A 20,384-nucleotide genomic window follows, 5' to 3' on the forward strand; every position below is an offset into this window, starting at 1 on the left:
TTGTTCCATTCCATTTCGCTGAAAATAGTTTCACTGGGAGCCACTGATATATAGATATCAAAACCTACTACCGGTTAAGACTAGCAGTTTAAAGGGCATGGTTCTAGGATCTAGGTCATAGATATTGGTCTTCCTGGCAATGGAAGGAATCACAGAACTGGATTCCTAAATGGAAGCACTGAACTTCACACCCCGCTTAGGGTAGATTATTCCCATTTTCTTCTTCATTCCCTTGGGCTGGTAGAGTTTACTCGTTCCTCAATTATTCACAAGTAACTTTTGGACTCCCGAGGTGCTCTACCCATCATTAAGGGCCAGTGATAGAGAACAGGTTTTGAAAGAGCAAGAGGCCTGGATTCAAATCTCACCTGCACCCTTTGCTGGTGATCTTGGTTAAGCCTCATCAGTCATTAAAGACTCCGTTTCCTCTTCTATGAACCGGAGTCAGAGAAATCAGTGAGCCAGCGTGGGTAAAGCTAATCAGCACAGCGTCGGGATCCGAGTAAGTCCCTAATACAGTGGTTCTCAAGGTGTGATCCCCAGACCAGCAGCACCAGCATCCCTGGAGAACTTGTTAGAAAAGCAGCTCTGAAGGGACACCTGGGTGGCTCAGTGGGTTAAGCTGCTGCTTTCAGCTCAGGTCATGATCCCAGATTCCTGGGATCACGTCCCGCCTCGAGCTCCTTGCTTGGCAGGGAGCCTGCTCCTCTCTCTGCCTCTGCCTGCTTGTGCGCTAGCTCTCTCCCTCTCTCTCTGACAAATAAATAAATAAAATCTTTAAAAGAAAAGCAGTTCTGGGATCTCACCCCGGATTGACTAAATCAGAAACCCCAGCGGTGGCGCCCTGCGATCTGTTTTAGCAAGTCTTCCAGGGGATACTGAGACAGCTCAAGTTTGAGAACCACAGGCTTAATACACGGTAACCATTGACAATTAGTTCCTGAGGCTGCAGAGCGAGCACCGGGCAGGAAGGATTAATAAAGTTAAGCACTAAAGTGCCTACAGCACTCACTGAAGAGGGTTCTAACCTGCCTCAATCCGGGTTCCTCCCCACTCCTCCCTGAGCACCTACAGAGCTCGCTGATTGGTCAAATCCCTCCTGACAGTCACCAGCCACCCAACCCGGGAGAGCGAAAACTGAACGGGGCGGGACCGAGTGCTGCAAGGGCGGCGCACCTATTGGCCCCCGGAGCTGCGCGTGCGCACTGATGAGGCGCGACCCTGAGGGCGGTTGAAAGATGGCGACTGTCGCCGAGCTGAAGGCCGGTGAGTGGCAGTGGAAAGCTGGCCGAGTAAGAGGCGTCTGACCTTCCGCCTGTGAAAAGGATGGAACGAGCGGAACACAGAGTCAGCCTCTTTGGGGTCGTTCTGCGGCGTCAGGGCTCGCAGAGAGTCTGGCTGGTGTAGCCGCCGATGCGTCCGGGCCTTGGTTGAGGGAAGCGGTCGCACAGGGGCCGTTCAGTTTTGGAACCAGCTTTGAGCTGGAAGAGGAGCGGCAGGACCCTTAGGTTCCCGAGAGGTCTATAGGCCTGCACTTTGGGCCTCTGGCGCATTTGTCGGACCCCGCTCGAGCCGAGGCTTTGGGCCGCAGCTTTCATTTGGGACTGAGGTTAACAATATCCGTATCCATGATTGGGTTTAGATGCAACTCCTAAGCTATTTGCTTACTTGTCTCACGGAATCCTTATAACAACCTTTGGGGTAGGACCCGATCTCCATTGGGAAAATCGGGAGGTAGAAAGTTTCCTGGCTTGGCTCTTCTCCTCTGTTTTTCACCAAATTCCACAAAGGTGCGAGTCCTCATCAAACGGGTAACGGGTTTGTGCACTGGTGGTTTTGACGCAAATATCCAGGCAAATAATAGTAATTATAGTTCTAAGTGGCTTAGCCTTTAATGTCAGACACGGCCCAGCCCCTCTGCCACCTATTAGTCTCGGGACAACCTTATGCCCGTTTCATAGATGGGGAAATTGAGGTGCATAGAGGTGACACAACTCACCCAAAGTAACTTAGCTAAAAGGAGGAGTGCGCGAGAACCTGGGTAGGCTGCACCGAACTCCAGGTCTCACTCCCTGGGTGATGCTGCTGCCTGTTTATTAAAACCAGTTCCCGTTCTCGGGGACCTTGCACTCCAAACCAGGAATCGTTAAAGATCTGGCAGAGAGGGGCTGGATCTCTTTGAGAATAGGATTCAGTAAGCATTGCTACAAAATGTGTACGTGGGGCACTGGGCTGATGAACAGTCAGGAAAAAAAAAAAAAAAAAAAAAAAACATTCCTTTCTCCACAAGAACAGATTTTTCAGGTGAATTTGAGCACCGTGCCTGCATGAACTACATAACATGTGTAATACTGCGTCAGCTTCAGAGGATTTAATGATACTTCGAGATATGAGGCCAGGTGAAGCACTTTTTTTCTGAAGAAGTGGTTACGGTACAGAGTTTTAAGCATAATCAAAGGAAAGGGCAAAATGGTATGGAACCTGAAAAGAAAATGTAACTGGGCATGAAGAATGTCCTATGTAGGGGTGCTTGGGTGGCTCAGTTGTTGAGCGACTGCCTTCAGCTCAGGTTATGATCCCAGGGTCCTGGGATTGAGCTCCACATCGGGCTCCCTGCTTGGTGGCAAGCCTTCTCCCTCCCTACTTCCCCTGCTTGTGTTTCCTCTCGCTGTCTCTCTCTCTCTGTCAAATAAATAAATTAATTAAAAAAAAAAAAAAAAAGAAGAAGGTCCTACGTAGGGGTGTCTGGGTGGTTCAGTCGCTGGATGTCTGCTTTCAGCTCACATCCTGATCCAGAGTCCTGGGATCATCGGCTCCCTGCTCCATGGGAAGCCTGCTTCTCCCTCTTCCACTCCCTCATTCCTTCTCTCCAGGTGTCTCTCTGTCAAAAAAAAAAAAAAAGAAAAAAGAAAAGAATGTCCTACGCAGGTGTATCCCTTTGTTTTGCATTCCCTGGTTCTGAATATGGTTTGTGTTCAGCAAAACTCAGCGAAAATGTATATCCCACTCAATTATCTTACTACATTGTATGGCCTTTTACTCCCCAGCCCCCTTAGGGGGAATCGGGGAGGGGCGGAGAGGGAAAGACAATCTTGAGTAGGCTCCATGGGCACTCTGGAGCCTAGTGCTTGCTCGATCTCATCACCCTGAGATCGTGTCATGAGCCAAAATCAGGAGTCCGTAACCCACTGAGCCGCCCAGGTATCCCTGGGCTCTTACCTTATTAAAACATTTCACATTTTCCACCTCACTTGGTTTTGCCTCTGAGAGGTAGAACTCATTATGTTGGAGAGGGGAGCTGAGGCATGATGAGCTGGTGATGAGACAGGATAGGCTTCCTAACTCCCACTTCATTAATCGTCATTTCTCTGCGGAGTTTGAGGCTGTGCTGTGTGCAAATTCAGAGTAATTGGGACAGGATCCTGGCCAGCGACAAAAAATCTCTTCCATTTAATTTCCGAAGATAGAGTTAGAGAACCGGGGTTTGGTTATTATCCCAAGAATATGATAAGGCTGAACTTTCCTTTTATGGACCTGTTACAAAGTCTGATTGGTAACTGTACTCGCACACCTGTCAAAAAGGTTGGGGGGATGATTTAAAAACAAGGGGCAAGAAAGGTTAAAAGTTTAGTCTACTAAGTCGTACCTCTGTAATCCTATCACCCAGGTTTTTGTTGTATTGTAAAGCTTAAAGGGATTTTATGTTTATGCCTACTTGGGTAAGCTCCTTGGGCTCCGTGTATGAATTTTTTCTTTATTTTGGTGTACTTATTTGGTGCCTTTGGCAGGGTGCAGTACAATATTAAACTATGTTTATTACATCAGTAGTATACAGCACTATACTCTAATGCTCCCAGGTAGCATTTATGGAGCTCTTACTATGTTCTAGGCACCGTGGGTGAGATGTGTTGATTGGGTTAGTTATTTAGCCGTTAGGGACAATGTGAAAAAAGGAGGTTCCATACCACTGCACGGAATGATGCCAGTTCAGCTCTGTGCCCCTCACTGTCCATACTAGTATTTATAGTTAAATCTCATTATCACAACTGATTCTGTAATATAACCTTTGCTCATCAAGAGGAAGTTAGATTACATTCAGCGTATATATCCCTGATTCTTCAAGATGGCAGTGATAGAGCCACGTGTTAGATTTCTATCTAGGCTTACAGTTTCAAAATCCTACTGGTTTTGTTTTGTTTTTTAGAAAGTTAACTCATAAGTGTCTTTAAAAAATAAACAAAACCCAAAGAAACACCTTTTTGTTCAGAATGGGCCATTCCCCAAAGGTTTTCGGTATCAGAGGTTTTATTAAAAGACAACACATTCCTTCCTTTTATGGAAAGTACTTGTTACCTTTAATCATCTTTCTAGACCGGAAGGTTTTAGTGACACAGACCTGTCTGCAGTGATAAACGCTCTTGAAAATATAGGAGACAGGGTAAATTCAGGTCCCAGTAAGCCAAGTGTAATTCTTTGCTCCCTTTTCCTCCCTTACTGACGATGCCTACCAGACTATAGCTTCCCACAGTGATGATGCTGGAAAGATAAACTTGAATTTGCTTAACTATATTAAAATAGCAAGTCATTGCAACTTGAGAACTTTATTTTTTATCACAAACATGATGCTAATCAGATAACTTGCATTCAGCTCATTGTTTAGATCAAAGCAATGGCTATGAGGCCGTTTACTTTTTTTTTTTTTTACATTTTATTTATTCATTTGACAGAGATCACAGCAGGCAGAGAGGCAGGCAGAGAGAGAGGGGGAGGCAGGCTCCCTACTGAGCAGAGAGCCCAATGCCGGGGCTTGATCCCAGGGTCCTAAGATCATGACCTGAGCCAAAGGCAGAGGCTTAACCCACTGAGTCACCCAGGCACCCCCGACCATTTACCTTTTAAACATATTTCTTCAAAGTATGCCTGAAGGTGACCAAATTTAATCTAATTGAAGCATTAATGTTTTATGTTTAACAGTTTTAAAGGACACGTTGGAGAAGAGGGGGGTATTAGGGCATTTAAAAGCAAGGATCCGAGCTGAAGTTTTCAATGCCCTAGATGATGAAAGCGAACCCCGCCCGTCATTGTCTCATGAAAACCTTCTGATTAATGAACTAATTCGGGAGTATCTGGAATTCAACAAGTATAAGTACACAGCATCTGTCCTCATATCAGGTAAGAGGTTATTATTATTACTTGCCTGAAACAAAGTCTGCTTTTTCCCTTCCCTCACTTCTCAGAAAATATTGAGGCTGAAAATCTAATTCCGTTACCACACAGAGTCATCCAGGTGACTGGAACATAAAAATCTCCTGGTTTCCTTCCATAGTTTGAATACGTTCTCATGGGGCTTATGGTATTGTAAGGGAAAATAAATACCTAAACACTTAAACACTTACTTGGAAAAATCATCTGTATTTTCTGATACTAAGGATAAAAAGTTGTTTTTGTTTGCTGCCAGGTTTTTTCTGTGTAGATGGCTTAAAAATACAGTTTCAGAGGCTCAGTCAGTTAAGCATGTGACTCTTGATCTCTGGTCAGGTCTTGATCTCAGGGCCTTGGGTTTGAGCCCTGAGTTGGGCTCTGCGCCTAGCCTGAATCCTACTTAAAAAGCATTGGGAAGATAAACTCCAGACTCACTGTAATGTTAGGAGTGAGAGAAATGGTGTTGGGGGAGGAGGTGGGCAGTTAAAGAGACATTTATCTCTTATATTTTATTTCTGAAGAGAAAGTAAATAACTTTCTTGATAAGGAATGCACATTAATCAAGATAGACTTTCCTCTGGGCTAGGGGAGAGAAATAGGATTGGAAGGATTACTTTGTTTAAGGTTTCTTTTCTTTCTTTCTTTTTTTTTTTTTTAAATTTGAAGAGTTTATTTGTCAGAGAGAGAGAGAGAGAGAGAGTTGAGAGTGCACACAAGCAGGCAGAGCGGCAGGCAGAGGCAGAGAGAGAAGCAAGGCTCCCTGCTGAACAAGGAGCCTGATGCGGGCCTGGGATCATGACCGGAGCCGAAGGCAGGGGCTTAACCCACGGAGCCACCCAGGCGTCCCAGTTTAAGGTTTCATCTGTACTTTAAGACTATTCATTCCTCATCCAAAGGGGGAAAAAAAAAATAAAGAGACCATGAAGTAGATTTTGGAAGAGAGAATGAATTCTTTGTGATGTTGGACCTTTTCCACTTAATAGATTTTTAAATTAACATTCTATATCTTTTATTTAATATTAAGCACATATCTTAACTGAATGAAGACTGGTAAGTTTTAGTGGTTTAAGGATCATCAGTATCAGCCTCCACTTTCCTCATTTTGTTATAGATGGCTGTATAATACTGTTAACACTTAGAAACGAAGAAAATTTATGAAAATATAATGAATTAGGTCTTGGACCTGGGCTTCCCTAGAATGAAATGTAGTCACATTTGTCAAGTTTCATGTTAAGTGTCTTGGCTTTTTTTTTTTTAATAAGTGAGGTATAATTAACAATACAGGGGCGCCTGGGTGGCTCAGCCATTAAGCATCTGCCTTCGGTTCAGGTCACAGTCCCAGGGTCCTGTGATCACCCCGCGTCAGGCTCCCTGCTCGACGGCGAGAAGGCTGCTTCTCCTGGCTTGTGTTCCTTCTCTCACTGTGTCTCTCTCTCTGTCAAATAAATAAAATCTTTAAAACAAAACAAAAACCCAACAAGACAAAAACCTTTTTCGGTATGCAGTTCTGTGGATTTTACCAAATACGTATAGTTGTGTAACTGCCACCACACAATCGCTATAGAGAATATTTTTACCACCTCAGAACATTCTCTGTGCCCTGTTGTAGTCAACTTCTTCACCTACCCCAACCCCTAGCAACTGCTGATCTGTTTTTTTCTGTACCTATCATTTGCCTTTTCCAGAATGTCATATAAATGAGCCCATTCAGGATGTAGCCTTTTGAGTGCACTTCCTTTCGCTTAGCATAATGCATTTCAGATTCAGCTGTGTTGGGTTTTTTCCCCCTGAATAGCATTCCTTTGTGTGTCTGTGCCGATTTCTCTATTATCAGTCGATGGCCAGTTGTGTGTAGTTTTTTGGCAGTTACCAGTCAAGTGGCCACTAACATTCACCACAAGTTTTTGTGTGCAGGTAAGCTTTCTTGGGTAAAGAGCTAAGAGTGGGATTGCAGGTTATGAAGTACATGCTTACCTTTCTAAGAAGTGACTCAACTGTTTTCCAAAGTGGTTGTACCATTTTGCTCTCCTACTAGCAAAGCAAAGTATAAGTACAGTTGCCCTGTATCCTTGCCAGCGCTTCATGTTTGGGTAATTTTACTTTTAGAATTATTACCGCCAAGTGGTTATTGTTACTGTCCTGTGTTTAATTTGTAGGCTTCACAAAAAGACTTTTGAAGTCTAGTGTGCAGACACATATGTTCCCAACCAAAAATTGGGGGATTTAAAAAACGAATTTATGGGGATGTCTGGGTGGTTCAGTTGGTTGGACGACTGCCTTTGGCTCAGGTCATGATCCTGGAGTCCGGGATTGAGTCCCGCATTGGGCTTCCAGCTCCACGGGGAGTCTGCTTCTCTCTCTGACCTTCTCCTCGCTCATGCTCTCTCTCACTGTCTCTCTCTCAAATAAATAAATAAAAAATCTTTAAAAAAAGAAAAAGAATTTATGTTAAACTCTGTTAAGTTATACATATAACGAAATGACATTTTGAAAATCATAAAGTCAAGTACAGTTGGCTCTGCCTTGGTACGTGCCATCATCGTTCTTCCAAAATTGGAAAAGTCTGTGTAACTGGTAAGTAGTTCTTACCAAAATCGTATGTGCTTTTTAGATGAATAAAGACTCATGATTTTTCCTCTAGAATCTGGTCAACCTGTAGTTCCATTGGACAGACAGTTTCTCATCCGGGAACTAAATGCATTTGAAGAATCAAAGGATAATACAATGTAAGAAGTTTTTTTTAAAATAAAGTTTTTAAAGATAAAAACTTAAAAATAAGTTTTTAGATATTGTTGTATTGGGAGTCATAATCACATAGTAGTGGTTTTGTTTCATTTTAATTGAGCAGGTGTTTATTTGGTTTGAGTGTGTGTCTGACACTGTACCAAATCCAAGGTGTGTAGCAATAAACAGGATAAGGCCTCTGTTCTCTGGAACTAAAATTCCTGTGGTTTCAGGGGACTGAGCATCTGTCTCACTAAGGGTCATTCTTCTTGGCTTATTGATGCATCCCTTTTTTCTTCTGAGGGTTTGCTCTCTCAGTTGTTTCTTCCTCAAGATGAACTCTTCCTCCTCATTGTTTCCTTCGCTTCAGCATAGGAATATACTCAGATCTCAAAAATACCGTTCACCTCGTTTTTACCACTGAACTTGGTGAAAACCAGCCACCTGCTTTCATTTTGTTACTCTCCCCCTTTGCCTTCTCTGCATATTAAATTCTTCCTTCACCATTTATGCTGAAACTATGCTCTTGAAAAGAAGTGTGACCGCTTTCTAGTAGTTTCTTAAATCTGTTCCTACCTCAAAGTTGCTTAAACTTTTTCCAGAGGATCCCTGAATGGCCAAAAAAATTGCACTAGGAGGCTCAAAGCAGCAGCCCCTCCCCCTCCCCCACCCCCAGGCACAAATTTCTTTGAAGTCTTATGTTTCTTTTGTTGTTGTTGTTGTTAACATTTTATTTATTTATTTGACAGACAGAGATCGCAAGTAGGCAGAGAGGCAAGTAGGCAGAGAGGCAGGCAGAGAGAGAGGGGAAAGGAGGCTCCCCGTTGAGCAGAGAGCCGGATGCGGGACTCGATCCCAGGACCCTGAAATCATGACCTGACCCGAAAACAGAGGCTTTAACGCACTGAGCCACCCCACTGAGCCACCCAGGTGCCCCTTATGTTTCCTTTCTAAAAATTTCTTGATTTTTTTTTTTGTTGTTGTTTCTGCTTCATGGTATAATTGTCTGTTTTACCATAAAAATGTTACAAATGACATACCACTTAAATTGAACTCTCCCACAAATCTTTGTGCAATTAATGTTCCAGTATCATATGCCACTTTTATCCTGTATTTTGTCCCAAGTCCCTGGCATCAAGAGTGGGTGTATATCTGCATTTCCAATCTGAGAAGCTCAGTTTTACTTTAGTTTCTGTAGCATTTTGTAATAGTGACTCTTCTCCCTTAAAATACTTTTTGTCATTTGTCTTTTATGAACCTTTACTGTCTAGGTTTTTCTATCCGTAACAGTGTTCTCAGTTTCTTCATTGTTCCTTTAGGGTTCTTTTAAATCCTGAGTACTCTCCAAGTTTTGTCCTTAACAAAATTTTTCTTCCTGTCCCCTTGCCCACTTTCCTAAGTATGCTTGAGTCTTTAATGATGCCTCCATGTTCGTGAGTCTGCTTTAAATCTGACAGATCAAAAAAAAAAAAAAACAAAACCCTGACAGATCCCACAAATTTACAGAGCCCCATTTCTGCTGGCATCTCAAACACAGTGTGTCCAAAAATTAAATGTGTTATTTTCACCTTCTTAAACCCCCTTGTAGGTTCCTCATATAGCCATTCGGGTCTTAAACTCAGAGTCCATGTACTTTTCTGGCTACTTTCCTCTCTCTATCAATCAGTCACTGCGGTTCTGTCACTTCTGCCTGGGCACTGTTCAGAAGCCTTCTGTCTGCTTTCTCTGTCTCTGGTCACTTTCTTTCCCAACTTACCTTCATATTGCCAACAGTTGGTTTTCTAAAAGGCAGTTACTGCTTTGTTTAAAACATTTTCATTGTAGGGCTGCCTGGGCGGGTTAGGCGGTTAAACCTCTGACTCTTAGTGTCAGCGCAGGTCTTGAGTTCAAGGCCACTGTTGGGCTCCACATCCATAAAAACCACAAAACAAACATCTCCATTGTAAAGTTTTCAGATTTTAAAAAAAGTAATACAGATTGTGTATTTGAAATTTGCTAAGAGAGTTCTCATCTATGAAAGTGTCACACACAAAGTAAATGGGTGAGGTGATGGGTGTGTTACTTAACTTGATAAGGGGAATTCCTTCGCTCTGTGTGTGTGTGTGTGTGTGTGTGTATCAAATCATCATGCTGTACGCTTTAAATACCATCCAGTTTTATTTCTCAATTACACCTCAATAAAGCCAGGGGAAAAAGTAATATAACAAGTAAAACAAATACTAGATTTATGTGCCGGTGTGAACATAAAGCGGCTCTCCATAAATACGCTGATATTTTTCAGCAAAACTTAAGAATTTTCACACAAAGTAGGATAAAGTCTAGAATAGCCTTAGTTAGGTCAAGCCATGCCACCAAATGAGTTTGTGCCAAACTTATGACGAAAACTAGTTTTCAGAGTTTTTGTGTTTCACCATTGCAAATAAGGTATGGTAAGGCTAAACTTAAAAAAATAAAAAAATTCTGGGATGCCTGGGTGCTCAGTTGGTTAGCGGCTGCCTTTGGCTCAGGTCATGATCCCAGCGTCCTGGGATTGAGTCCCACATCGGGCCCCTCCTCAGTGGGGTGCCTGCTTCTCCCTCTGCCTCTGCCTGCCACTCTGTCTGCCTGTGCTTGCTCTCTTTCTCTCTGACAAATAAATAAATAAAATCCTTAAGAAAAAAATTCTTTTTGTAAACTTTTATTTAGAAACATCCTAATGTCCATGAATTTGTGGATTAAATATGCTAGCTACATCTTTTCTAATAATATCTAAAAAATCTGTCTTAAATTTTTAAATCTTAAAACTTCATTGATGTTAATTTAAGAACAAAATTGTTTAAACTTAAAAACCTTAAACCAGTCAGCTCTTTGGAAACATGGGTTTTAAAATTAAACAGAAGATGGAGATTACATTCCTGGATATAAGAGGTACAATATAAGATCTATTCCTTTCCTAAGAGTTGAGGCATCTTAAATAGAGAAACTTCCTTTCCTGCTTTCCTGCTTGTCTGCGAAGTTGGCATGCAAGCAGTTAGTTATTGCTGCCTAACCCAGTGCCCCAGAATGTGGTGGCTTGAAACAACAATCATTTATTGTCTGTGGTTGGTCAGGAATCTGTGGGCGGTTCTGGGACTCTCTTTCTCAGGAGATCCCAGTTACTATGTAGCCAGGGAAGTCCTCATCTGAAGGCCAGGCTGGGGCTGCAGGCGCCCCTCCCGTGTGGCTCGCTCGCTAGGCTGCTTGCAGGTGGCCCCCATTCCTTCCCTGTGTACCTTTCCCTGGGACGGCTCGAGTGTCCTCATGACGTGGCAGCTGACTTCCCACAGAGTGAGTGGCCCAGAGAGAAGGCACGAAGGCAGCCACGGTATACAGTGCTTTATGACCTAGTCTTGGAAGTTGCACAGTGCTGTCACTTAATACCTTATTTGGTTCATAGAAGTGTCTTGAGCCCGCACTCCAGGGGAGGGCAGTTAGGCTCCACCTTTTGAAGGGAACGGAATGTCATACTTTAAACTATCACATCAGCTAATAAATAGATAGCTCAAAAAAAAAAAAAATCAGTGAAATTGTATTTTCAGTCGTGAGATTAGAAATGAAAACATTTCTGCTGTACCTCTCCTCATTGTTAGCAAGTAGCTTCCCTTTGTGCCAGGGTACTAGTAGAGATCACCAGGCAGAATATTGTCATGAAAAGAATATAAAGTTTGTTTACTTATGGAGGAATCTCTAGCATATCTTCCCTGAGCTGTGGTGGGATGATCACAAGACAAGGATAACCTGGAGAAAGGTTAGACTGTTTCGTAAACTGTAAAAGCAGCTTTTTTTTTTAAACCTGCCCTCCCTCCCTAAAAATAGCTTATTAAATATTAGTTCTTACTTAACTCCTGAATAGCTAACATTTATATACCATTTAATTTGTGCCAGGCACAGTTTTAAAAAGTTGATATTTATTAACCTATTTACTCCACAGCAACCCTGGGAGGTGAGGGGTACACTTATCTTTATTTATAGGGGAAGAAATACGTATCAGGGCAGGGACATAAAAAATCTTGTTGAGGTCAATTGGTGAAGCCAGGATTTGAACCCAGGCAGTCTGCTTTTTGGGACATCCGACCTTCTTTAGGCAAGGATTTATTCACCCAGTAAGCGTTCACTGACTCCTTGTTGTATATCAGACCGTGCCAGGCACTGGGAAATCTCACGCCAGACTTGAAAGGCAGAATCCCTCTGTGTTGATGGATGATGTTGTATTTCAGTTTAGGTGATGTTTGAGTTGTTAACATAGGTTCTCTGGGTTTTAAGTTGTTTTTCGAGTTCAGTGTACTCTTAAATTTTAAAAAGCATGAATAGTTTGCGATTTGGATAGTAACTGTGTGTCTTGTTTCAAATCTGGAGAATTGCCTGGCCCTTTTGGTGGCAGAGGCTGCCTTAAATCTGCAATTTTAATTGATTTTGGTTTTCTTCCTGCTACAGACCTCTTTTATATGGAATTTTAGCTCATTTCTTGGATGGAACTAAGGATGACCTCCAAAATCCATTTCTGAGAGGGTCTTCACTTCAGCCTTCAAATCCAAATCTTGGCGAACAACCTAGCAGAAGAAAGCACAAGGGTATGAATTTCCTGGGATTCATCATTTAACTGTTAGCAAGTATTTTTTCTCTTTTTTTGTTTTTTAAATTATTTTAAAAGATTTTATTTTAAAGTCCTGTCCATACCCAATGTGGGGCTCAAACTCAAAATCCCTAGATTAAAAAAGTTCCATCCTCCACTGCCAGCCAGCCAGGTGCCCCAAGTGTTTGTTTTTTTTCTTCTTAATATTTTTCTCTTGGGGCGTCTGGGTGGCCTAGTCAGTTAAGCGTCTAACTTTGGCTCAGGTTATGATCCCAGGGGTCTTGGGATCGAGCCCTCTGTGGGGCTCTGCTCAGTGGGGACCCTGCTTCTCTCCCTCTGCCTGCTGCTCTGCCTCCTTGTGTGCTCTCTCTGTCAAATAAATAAATAAAACCTTTAAAAAAATTTTTTTTCCTCTCGCAAATAGTTTTTCCCGAGATTGTGAGTCATAGTTTAATTCTACTTATATCTAATATGGTTGAAGTCTGTGTTACTGATGCTCCAAAAAGCAAAATGGTGTTTGGAAAGGGAATCTTGAGGGGATGGGAGAATAACTGGACAAAATTTTTAGATATTGGGGCGCTTGGGTGGCTCAGTGGGTTAAAGCCTCTGCCTTTAGCTCAGGTCATGATCCCGGGGTCCTGGGATCAAGCCCTGCATCGGGCTGTCTGCTCAGCGGGGAGCCTGCTTCCCTTCCTCTCTCTCTGCCTGCCTCTCTGCCTACTTGTGATCTCTCTCTCTGTCAAATAAATAAATAAAATCTTAAAAAAAAATTTTTTTTTTAGATATTGTTTCAGTGCCAAACCATGGAAAAACCTGATTTTTTTTCACATAGATTTGTATTCTTTGGAACAACTTAGATCATTGGCATACTCAATAAATAGATTTTTCTCAAATCATCACTTTTTTCCCCCCTCCAAGACTGAAGAAAGGCAAGATTGCTGAATATAGATAGGGACGTCACAAGTGTCTATATCCTTTGTATTTTTAGGATACTGTTGGTGGAGGACTGGTATTACCTACAGATAAGATACTTGAATGGCCTCTATTTCTTTCAGAATGTTTACTCTTTATTATTATTTTTTTTTAAGATTTTACTTATTTATTTATTTGACAGACAGAGATCACAAGTAGGCAGAGAGGCAGGCAGAGAGAGAGGAGGAAGCAGGCTCCCCGCGGAGCAGAGAGCCCGATGCGGGGCTCGATCCCAGGACCCTGGGATCATGACCTGAGCCGAAGGCAGAGGCTTTAACCCACTGAGCCACCCAGGCGCCCCAGAATGTTTACTCTTTAAATGTGCTTTCAGTTGTTACCACATCAACAATAGGACCTCACTTTGATCATCTGAACTGAATGGTTTATAGCTCTTTCTTTCCAACCTCAGTAGAGTTGGTCTCTTTCTAAGGGCAGTCAGAGGTGGGCCTCAAGCAGCAGATGAGGAGAACAGATCAAAATCTTGAATGTTGAAATAACCTTCTAAGAAACATCTAAAATACTAGTTATCCTTCATAGTTTATCGTAAGCTGCTGTGAGCAGTATTAATTCCGTTAAATATTTGCTGCGTCTCCTAGGATCTGAACACGAAGTGTTTGTGAAGCAAGGTGACCTCTTTTGTGGGTTATTTCTGATGTCACTAGGAGTTACTCATCTATGTATCTTAGACTGCTGAGCTGATGGACCATTGAAAAAGAAATCACCCCACCTCCTTACTTTACAGTTGAGAAAACCAGGACTGAGAGATTAAGTGAGTCCTGTAAAGCACGCGGCTGATCCGTTCTCGCAGGATCAGGACCTCTGAGTGCCATTCCTGTACACTTCTCCACTTAAAGAATGTAAAGAAGTTTTCCTAGTTCCCTTTGCAAGGCTTGGTAAGGAACTGTCATTAGTGCCTACTATTTGACAAGTACTTAAAAAGCGAAACAAAATGCACAAGGGGACAAGTAAATCTATAAGCATTCAAATAATCTACAAATCAAATTCCCTTGAATCTCTTCCCTTTTGTCTCTCCCTAACTCCCTGATCTCCCTGCCTTCTGTGGAAGGTCCCTATTAGCAGCTTGGGGGCAGAGGTCTCCTTCCAGAGTCATTTCTGTGCCTGTAAATTTGTATGTACCGCTACTTGACATGTTACCCTGAGATTGGGTTTGTTTTCCCTTGTCTTGTCAGTATCTTAACTTTATGTAGTATTGTATAGTATTGCTGATCATCCCTTACTGATGGACTTTTATGTTTTTACGTTTTTGCTATTACTATATTGCAATACAGAATTACTTCTTTGTCTGTGCAAGTATTTCTCTTGTGTGGACGCCTAGAAGTACAGTTGTGGTTCCAAGTGTACACATATTAAAAAAACATAGTAGAAGTTGTCTAATCCCCCTCCAAAAAGGCTTTACCTACCAAGGATATATGATAATACTAGTTTCTGTGTTTAATTGCCACCAGGGGATATTGTACACGTGAACGCTGGCTAAGACAGCAAACCCGTGACATGGATACTTTCAGTCCCATAAGGAAAAATAACCTCTTGAGCAATCACTTTTCTGGCTTGTAAACTTTTTATTTTTTTATTTTTTTAAAGATTTTATTTATTTATTTGACAGAGCTCACAAGTAGGCAGAGGGGCAGGCAGAGAGAGATGGGGAAGCAGGCTCCCTGCTGAGCGGAGAGCCTGATGCGGGGCTTAATCCCAGGACTCTGGGATCCTGCCTGAGCTGAAGGCAGAGGCTTAACCCACTGAGCCACCCAGGAGCCCCTAAACTTTTTATTTTTACTTCTTGATTTATTTTCAGGTGTACAATACAGTAATTCCACGCTTTTATACAACACCCCTGTGCTCATCACCGCGAGTGTCTTCCTTAATCCCTGTTGCGTGGGAACCATCAGTGTATTCTCTAGAGTTAAGAGTGTCTTTTTTTTTTTTTTTAAGATTTTATTTATTTATTTGACAGAGATCACAAGCAGGCAGAGAGAGAGGGGGAAGCAGGCTCCCCGCCGAGCAGAGAGCCCGATGCAGGGCTCGATCCCAGGACCCCAAGATCACGACCTGAGCCGAAGGCAGAGGCTCAACCCACAGAGTCACCCAAGCACCTCAAGAGTGTCTTTTTGGGTGGTCTTTTTTCTTCCTTTGCTCATTTGTTTTGTTTCTTAAATTCCACATATGAGTGACGTCATTGGTGTTTATCTTTCTCTGACTGACTTCGCTTGGCATGATACTCTAGCTGCATCCATGTCACTGCGTGGCTTGTAAGCTTGTCATAATCCATCTCAGTGATGACGAATGACTAAGAAGAAAGGCACACGTCACGGAGTATTTCTTAACCCGGTTCTGTTCTTTTGAGACGTGGGTCACGATAGCTGGTGGTAGCTTTATACCACGGAGATGGGGGCTGGAGAGCGTTGGGGGAGGGCAGAGGCACACTAGCTGCTTTGGGGCCCTCAGAGCCCTCAGAGAGGTCCAAGTCAGTTGAGCTTGGGGCTCGTGTTCTGTGGAAAGCTCTGTGGCAGGCTCGGAGGTGAGGACGGCTGAACTAATAGGAGAACAGGGATCTTGCAAATTATTTTTCTTGACCATCAGAAATTTTCTTGATAAAGGTGAACTCTTTGTGCAATGATTTGTGAAGAATTAGCAGCCACGAATGGCATTTTTGTCCCAGTAACACATGTCAGCATTTACTTTCAGCGTCTCCTTTTTCAATTCTAGCTTACTGTTTGATAGAAACATGTTTTATTTGACAACATGGGAAGGTTATGAAAATTTAAAAATATTATTACTCAGATTATAATACCTGATCCCTACAGAAGCTCATCTGACGTAGAACACACTCGATGAAATTGTCCGTGTGTGAACACAAGTCTAAAAGCAGGCCAACATGAGAGCTCTCATGTCACAGCTCCCAAAGAGCTGGAAGAAAGGAACAGGGTTTTTTTTAAATTTTTTTTTTAAAGATTTTTATTTATTTGACAGAGAGGGAGATCACAAGTAGGCAGAGAGGCAGGCAGAGAGAGAGGGGGAAGCAGGCTCCCTGCTGAGTGGAGAGCCCTAGGTGGGGGCTCAATCCCAGAACCCTGGGATCATGACCCGAGCCAAAGGCAGAGGCTTAACCCACTGAGGCACCCAGGCGCCCTATTAACAGGGTTTGTGTAGACACACTCGCCTCTGGGATGGTGACCAGTTCATCAGGGCTGCTGATGTCTGTGCTTGAACACTGGAGGCGGAGCAGGTTCTTAATATAAGTGAAAGACCAGAAATCTAACAGAGAAAATCATTAGCATCGCAACTTTACCGCACGTCTGTGAAGTGCATGCATCACATACTTCTTAGTAATGCTTTTCTAGAAAACCTGAAACGTCTGTGGCCTCAGGATATTGTTAACTTTGTTTTGTCCAGCAAAGCTGCCTGAAAATGAGGGAGACAGTCCTCCATGATCCAGACCTACAGTCTCCAGTCCTTGTGAGGATGATCAGCCGCTGGGGACTAGCAGGCCTGGGTGTAGAATCAGGTTGTCTTCAGAATTAGAAAATCCAGGTTGCGTTTTTGGTGCTAAAATCCATGTTTCTAACAACTGTCTCAATTTGTATTCTTTTTCTCCTGTCATCAAAATCATAAAAATGGGTTTTTCCCGTGTAAAAGTATCTAAGGAATATTTTCAGTTTTTCACAGCTTTTTAGAATTTAGTCTTTGCCTTGCATTTTTGTTGCATTTGGATGTTAAGTCTCTTCAGGTTCTTTAAATCCAGGGCACTTCTGCCCTCTACCCCTTCTCCCCATGACAAAAATTGAGCAGAAGTGACTAGGACCCCTTTGATTGCCAGAGCACAGGGGATGGTCACAGGGCCTCTGGTCGCTTCTGAATTCTCATGGAGCTTTATTCTCGTGTCTTTGGCTGCAGAAGATTTCTACAATTTCTTGGATATTTTCTGATGTGGGTAGGAAAATGTAAACTCTGCTAGTTTTTTTCTTGCCACAAGAGGGTGCTGCTGAGAAGCACTGCTATTTGAAGGTGGGTTTTTTTGTACTTTGTTTTTTTCTTTTTAGTTGAAGAAGTTTGGCATCCCTCAAAATGTTAATAGAACACCCTGTCCTTTCAGATTCCATTCCTTACATATCATGTAAGAGAAGTTTGTAACTGCTCCTTACACACGGGTTTACGCCGCAGTGCTCTCTATTCCCTTAAAAACACTTGATAGTGAATCTTCAGTACTAAATGTTTCTGATTTCTTTAACAATGCTTTTAAAATGGTGAGTTTATTTTGTTGTCCTAAGCCACCTAAAGAACGCATACAATAGTAAAAACATAACATCTGAAAATACATGCAGCTACGTCTGCACACTGCCTACTTTGACTTGGGGTAAGTATTGACATTGTTTTCTGTTCATTTCAGGTGACCACCTAAGAACGGAGAAGGGGAGTAGTCCTAACATCAAAGATCATCTTGTTTCTCAAGCAGTGAAGAGATGACATTTCCATTCGGGGCATCTTTTGTCTTAAAATTGTGTGTATCAAGTAACATATTTACTCTCCCAACATTACCAAAATACACCACTAATATTTGTCCTTTGTAGAAATTTGAGTTTCTGCAAAAACATTTAGCCCTTCCTGTTTTACTACATTTGTGAATAAAAGCTAACTCCGTCATCTAGCTTCCTAGATTTGACTCAAAGAAAATACGTTGTTTTTAGAAGGTATTTTGAAGGTTTTTTAAATTTGTGAGAACTGGAAGAAATTTTTAGTACCCCGTATATTCTTAAAAAAAAAAAAAATTCAGGTCTTTATAGCCATTTGTTCTGCTCTTTAACAAGGTTACATGAAATTTCCTTCAGGCTGGAATTACGTGGATTTGTAGAAAAATCCATTTGTGTTTTTAAAAAAAACATTTTAAAAAACATTGAAGCCTGATAAAATGAATTCCTATGAAGTTCAGTTTTTTGTTTACAATTAGCAGTTTTTCAGATAACCATTTATAATTTGGTTTAAATATCTGAATTACTATCCAAATCTCAACTTTTAAACTAGGTAACAATGTGCTTTTTCTTTCCTTAGACCATTTTGGCTTCTACTGGAAGATTTAATTAAAAGGTAGAGGGGGAAATAATTCTTTTAATTTTGCTGTAAGTCAAACAAAGAGTTTATTTTATTATATAAAGAATGTGGAATAAGCATGAAGAGACAGGCTTTAGGAGAAATACCAGAAAGCACCTTTTAAAAGATGGCATTGTTTAACCTCCATGCAGCCCTCAGTTGTGCAATCACAAGATGAGCTCCGAAAAAGCCAGTCCCTGGTTACCTGGACTCACTGCATGTCAGTTTTTTATTCTTGGGTTAGAAAAATGGTAAGAGCTCTTCCTGTGCTATGTCTAAAATGCTATTTTGATATTTACGAAGACGTTTTTATAACGTGGAGGCTGCAGACTGATGTCACTGAGGACAGCTGTGATGATTGGCAGAAGTCATAAAGTATAATCCAACAGAACAGCACAGACGCCCACATACCAATGACATTGAGCTTGAATGTTTTCCACAGGACAAGGGCGAAGGGCTGTAGATGGCAAAATTGGCCTTCTCTTCAGGGTGTTTACTCGGTGCTGTCTTTTCAAAGTTTTGAGTTTCTCTTTGGTGTTGGTAAGTGTTCAGTCCTTACAGATGAACAAAGAATTTTTATCTGAATGCAGAAAATTATTAAAGAAATCCCCTTAAGCCATACTTTGCAAGTGAGAGGATTCTGAGAGGCCCTGTTGATGAGCTAGGATTACAGAAGAGATATACTCTTGGGGCTCATTTCCATTTTTCAAATCAAATCTGTAGTATCTGGTAACAATTAGGAATCCCGTTGTATTGTATGTGGGAATATAAATGTCTGAATTCTTTTCAGAGGACTTGGTTTACATCCAAGGATGTTGGCTGTGGACACTAAGTTTACCTCAGGAATTACAATCATGCAGGACTAGATTAAGAAAAAATGCTGGAGTTTATAATTTTGGTTACTGATAGAAAATCGTCACAATATAAACTAAACAGAATTGTCCCATATAGTTCATAGTGTGTTTGTATGCATTGTTGTGTAACTTGTTTGAACCTAGGCAACTTTTATACTTTCAATGTATTACTTAATAAAAAAACAATTAAGCAACTCTTTTTTGTGCAAAGGATGTTCCTATGACTTCTTTCATTAAGAGCTGGGCACCAGGACGGGAAGAAGATTGGGAGTGGCTCCCAAGGCCTTCCTTCAGGATCTCCTGCGGCCTAGTAGTTGGAGGATGTAGAGTGAGATGGAGGGAGGAGAACTTCCCCTGGTGTATTCCGGGCATTAGCCACATCACCCTGCAACACTTTTCATCCAGGAGCCTCATGATGTCAGTCTCGGGGGGGAACGGTATTATAACCTGGGGGGCCATGTAGGTGTTCAAAAAAGCATATTTAGTAGTATGTTTTTATATTTGCAAAAAGGAAAACGACCTATTTTCAACACACTCAGATTTTTGAGATTTCCACAAAAGACCTTAGGTTGAAAAATCTGCTCTAGAAATTTTTATATTCAGGATTTTTGAACGGTGTCAATTCATTTATAAGCCAGTCATTGAAAAAGGTACACTGGCTGAGACATTAAAGAAAAAAACAACTGAGTTGGAGAAACTGAGGGAAAGACAAGACAAATATAACTATTCTCCTACCTCATAAACTGAATCAGTGCATCATTGCTGGTGCTTTTCATGGGGTTGTTGGGAGAAATTCTCCTCCAGAAATAGGGAGAAGTTTTAGGAGATTTGGATATACAGAAAAATAGGATGGGAATTGAGGCTGAAGAGAGGTTTAGGAAAAGTGGAAATACAAAACTTGGGCAGTCCAAAAACCCAGCAGGAGCAGAGGTGGTGTT

At 41.9% G+C, this 20,384-nt stretch overlaps 1 protein-coding gene across 4 annotated transcripts; it reads left to right on the forward strand.

Moving 5' to 3' along the window:
• Positions 1 to 1,188: 1,188 nt before the first annotated feature.
• On the forward strand, positions 1,189 to 19,640 carry LOC111156231 (FGFR1OP N-terminal like). Of its 4 annotated transcripts, none has more exons than XM_022516978.1 (5): positions 1,189 to 1,266; positions 4,975 to 5,172; positions 7,844 to 7,928; positions 12,379 to 12,515; positions 17,895 to 19,640. In XM_022516978.1, exons 1-5 carry the CDS (start codon positions 1,239 to 1,241, stop codon positions 17,969 to 17,971), a joined length of 525 nt encoding a protein of 174 aa, XP_022372686.1. In that variant the 5' UTR covers positions 1,189 to 1,238; the 3' UTR covers positions 17,972 to 19,640. The 4 variants fall into 4 exon arrangements, with proteins under 4 accessions (XP_022372686.1, XP_022372689.1, XP_022372687.1 ...); XM_022516979.1 differs by having other exon boundaries at positions 1,214 to 1,266; positions 12,379 to 12,546; positions 17,895 to 17,949; XM_022516981.1 differs by lacking the exon at positions 12,379 to 12,515 and having other exon boundaries at positions 1,205 to 1,266.
• Positions 19,641 to 20,384: the final 744 nt, after the last annotated feature.

This window comes from Enhydra lutris, unplaced genomic scaffold (genome assembly GCF_002288905.1).
Source record: "Enhydra lutris kenyoni isolate GAN:26980312 unplaced genomic scaffold, ASM228890v2 scaffoldscaffold45, whole genome shotgun sequence".
Classification (NCBI taxonomy): Eukaryota; Metazoa; Chordata; class Mammalia; order Carnivora; family Mustelidae; genus Enhydra; species Enhydra lutris.

Coding starts and splice junctions, on each gene's coding strand:
- LOC111156231 (XM_022516978.1), top strand. CDS start 1,239: ATGGCGACTGTCGCCGAGCTGAAGGCCG. Junction 1,267..4,974: donor TGTCGCCGAGCTGAAGGCCG/GTGAGTGGCAGT, acceptor TATGTTTAACAG/TTTTAAAGGACACGTTGGAG. Junction 12,516..17,894: donor TAGCAGAAGAAAGCACAAGG/GTATGAATTTCC, acceptor TGTTCATTTCAG/GTGACCACCTAAGAACGGAG.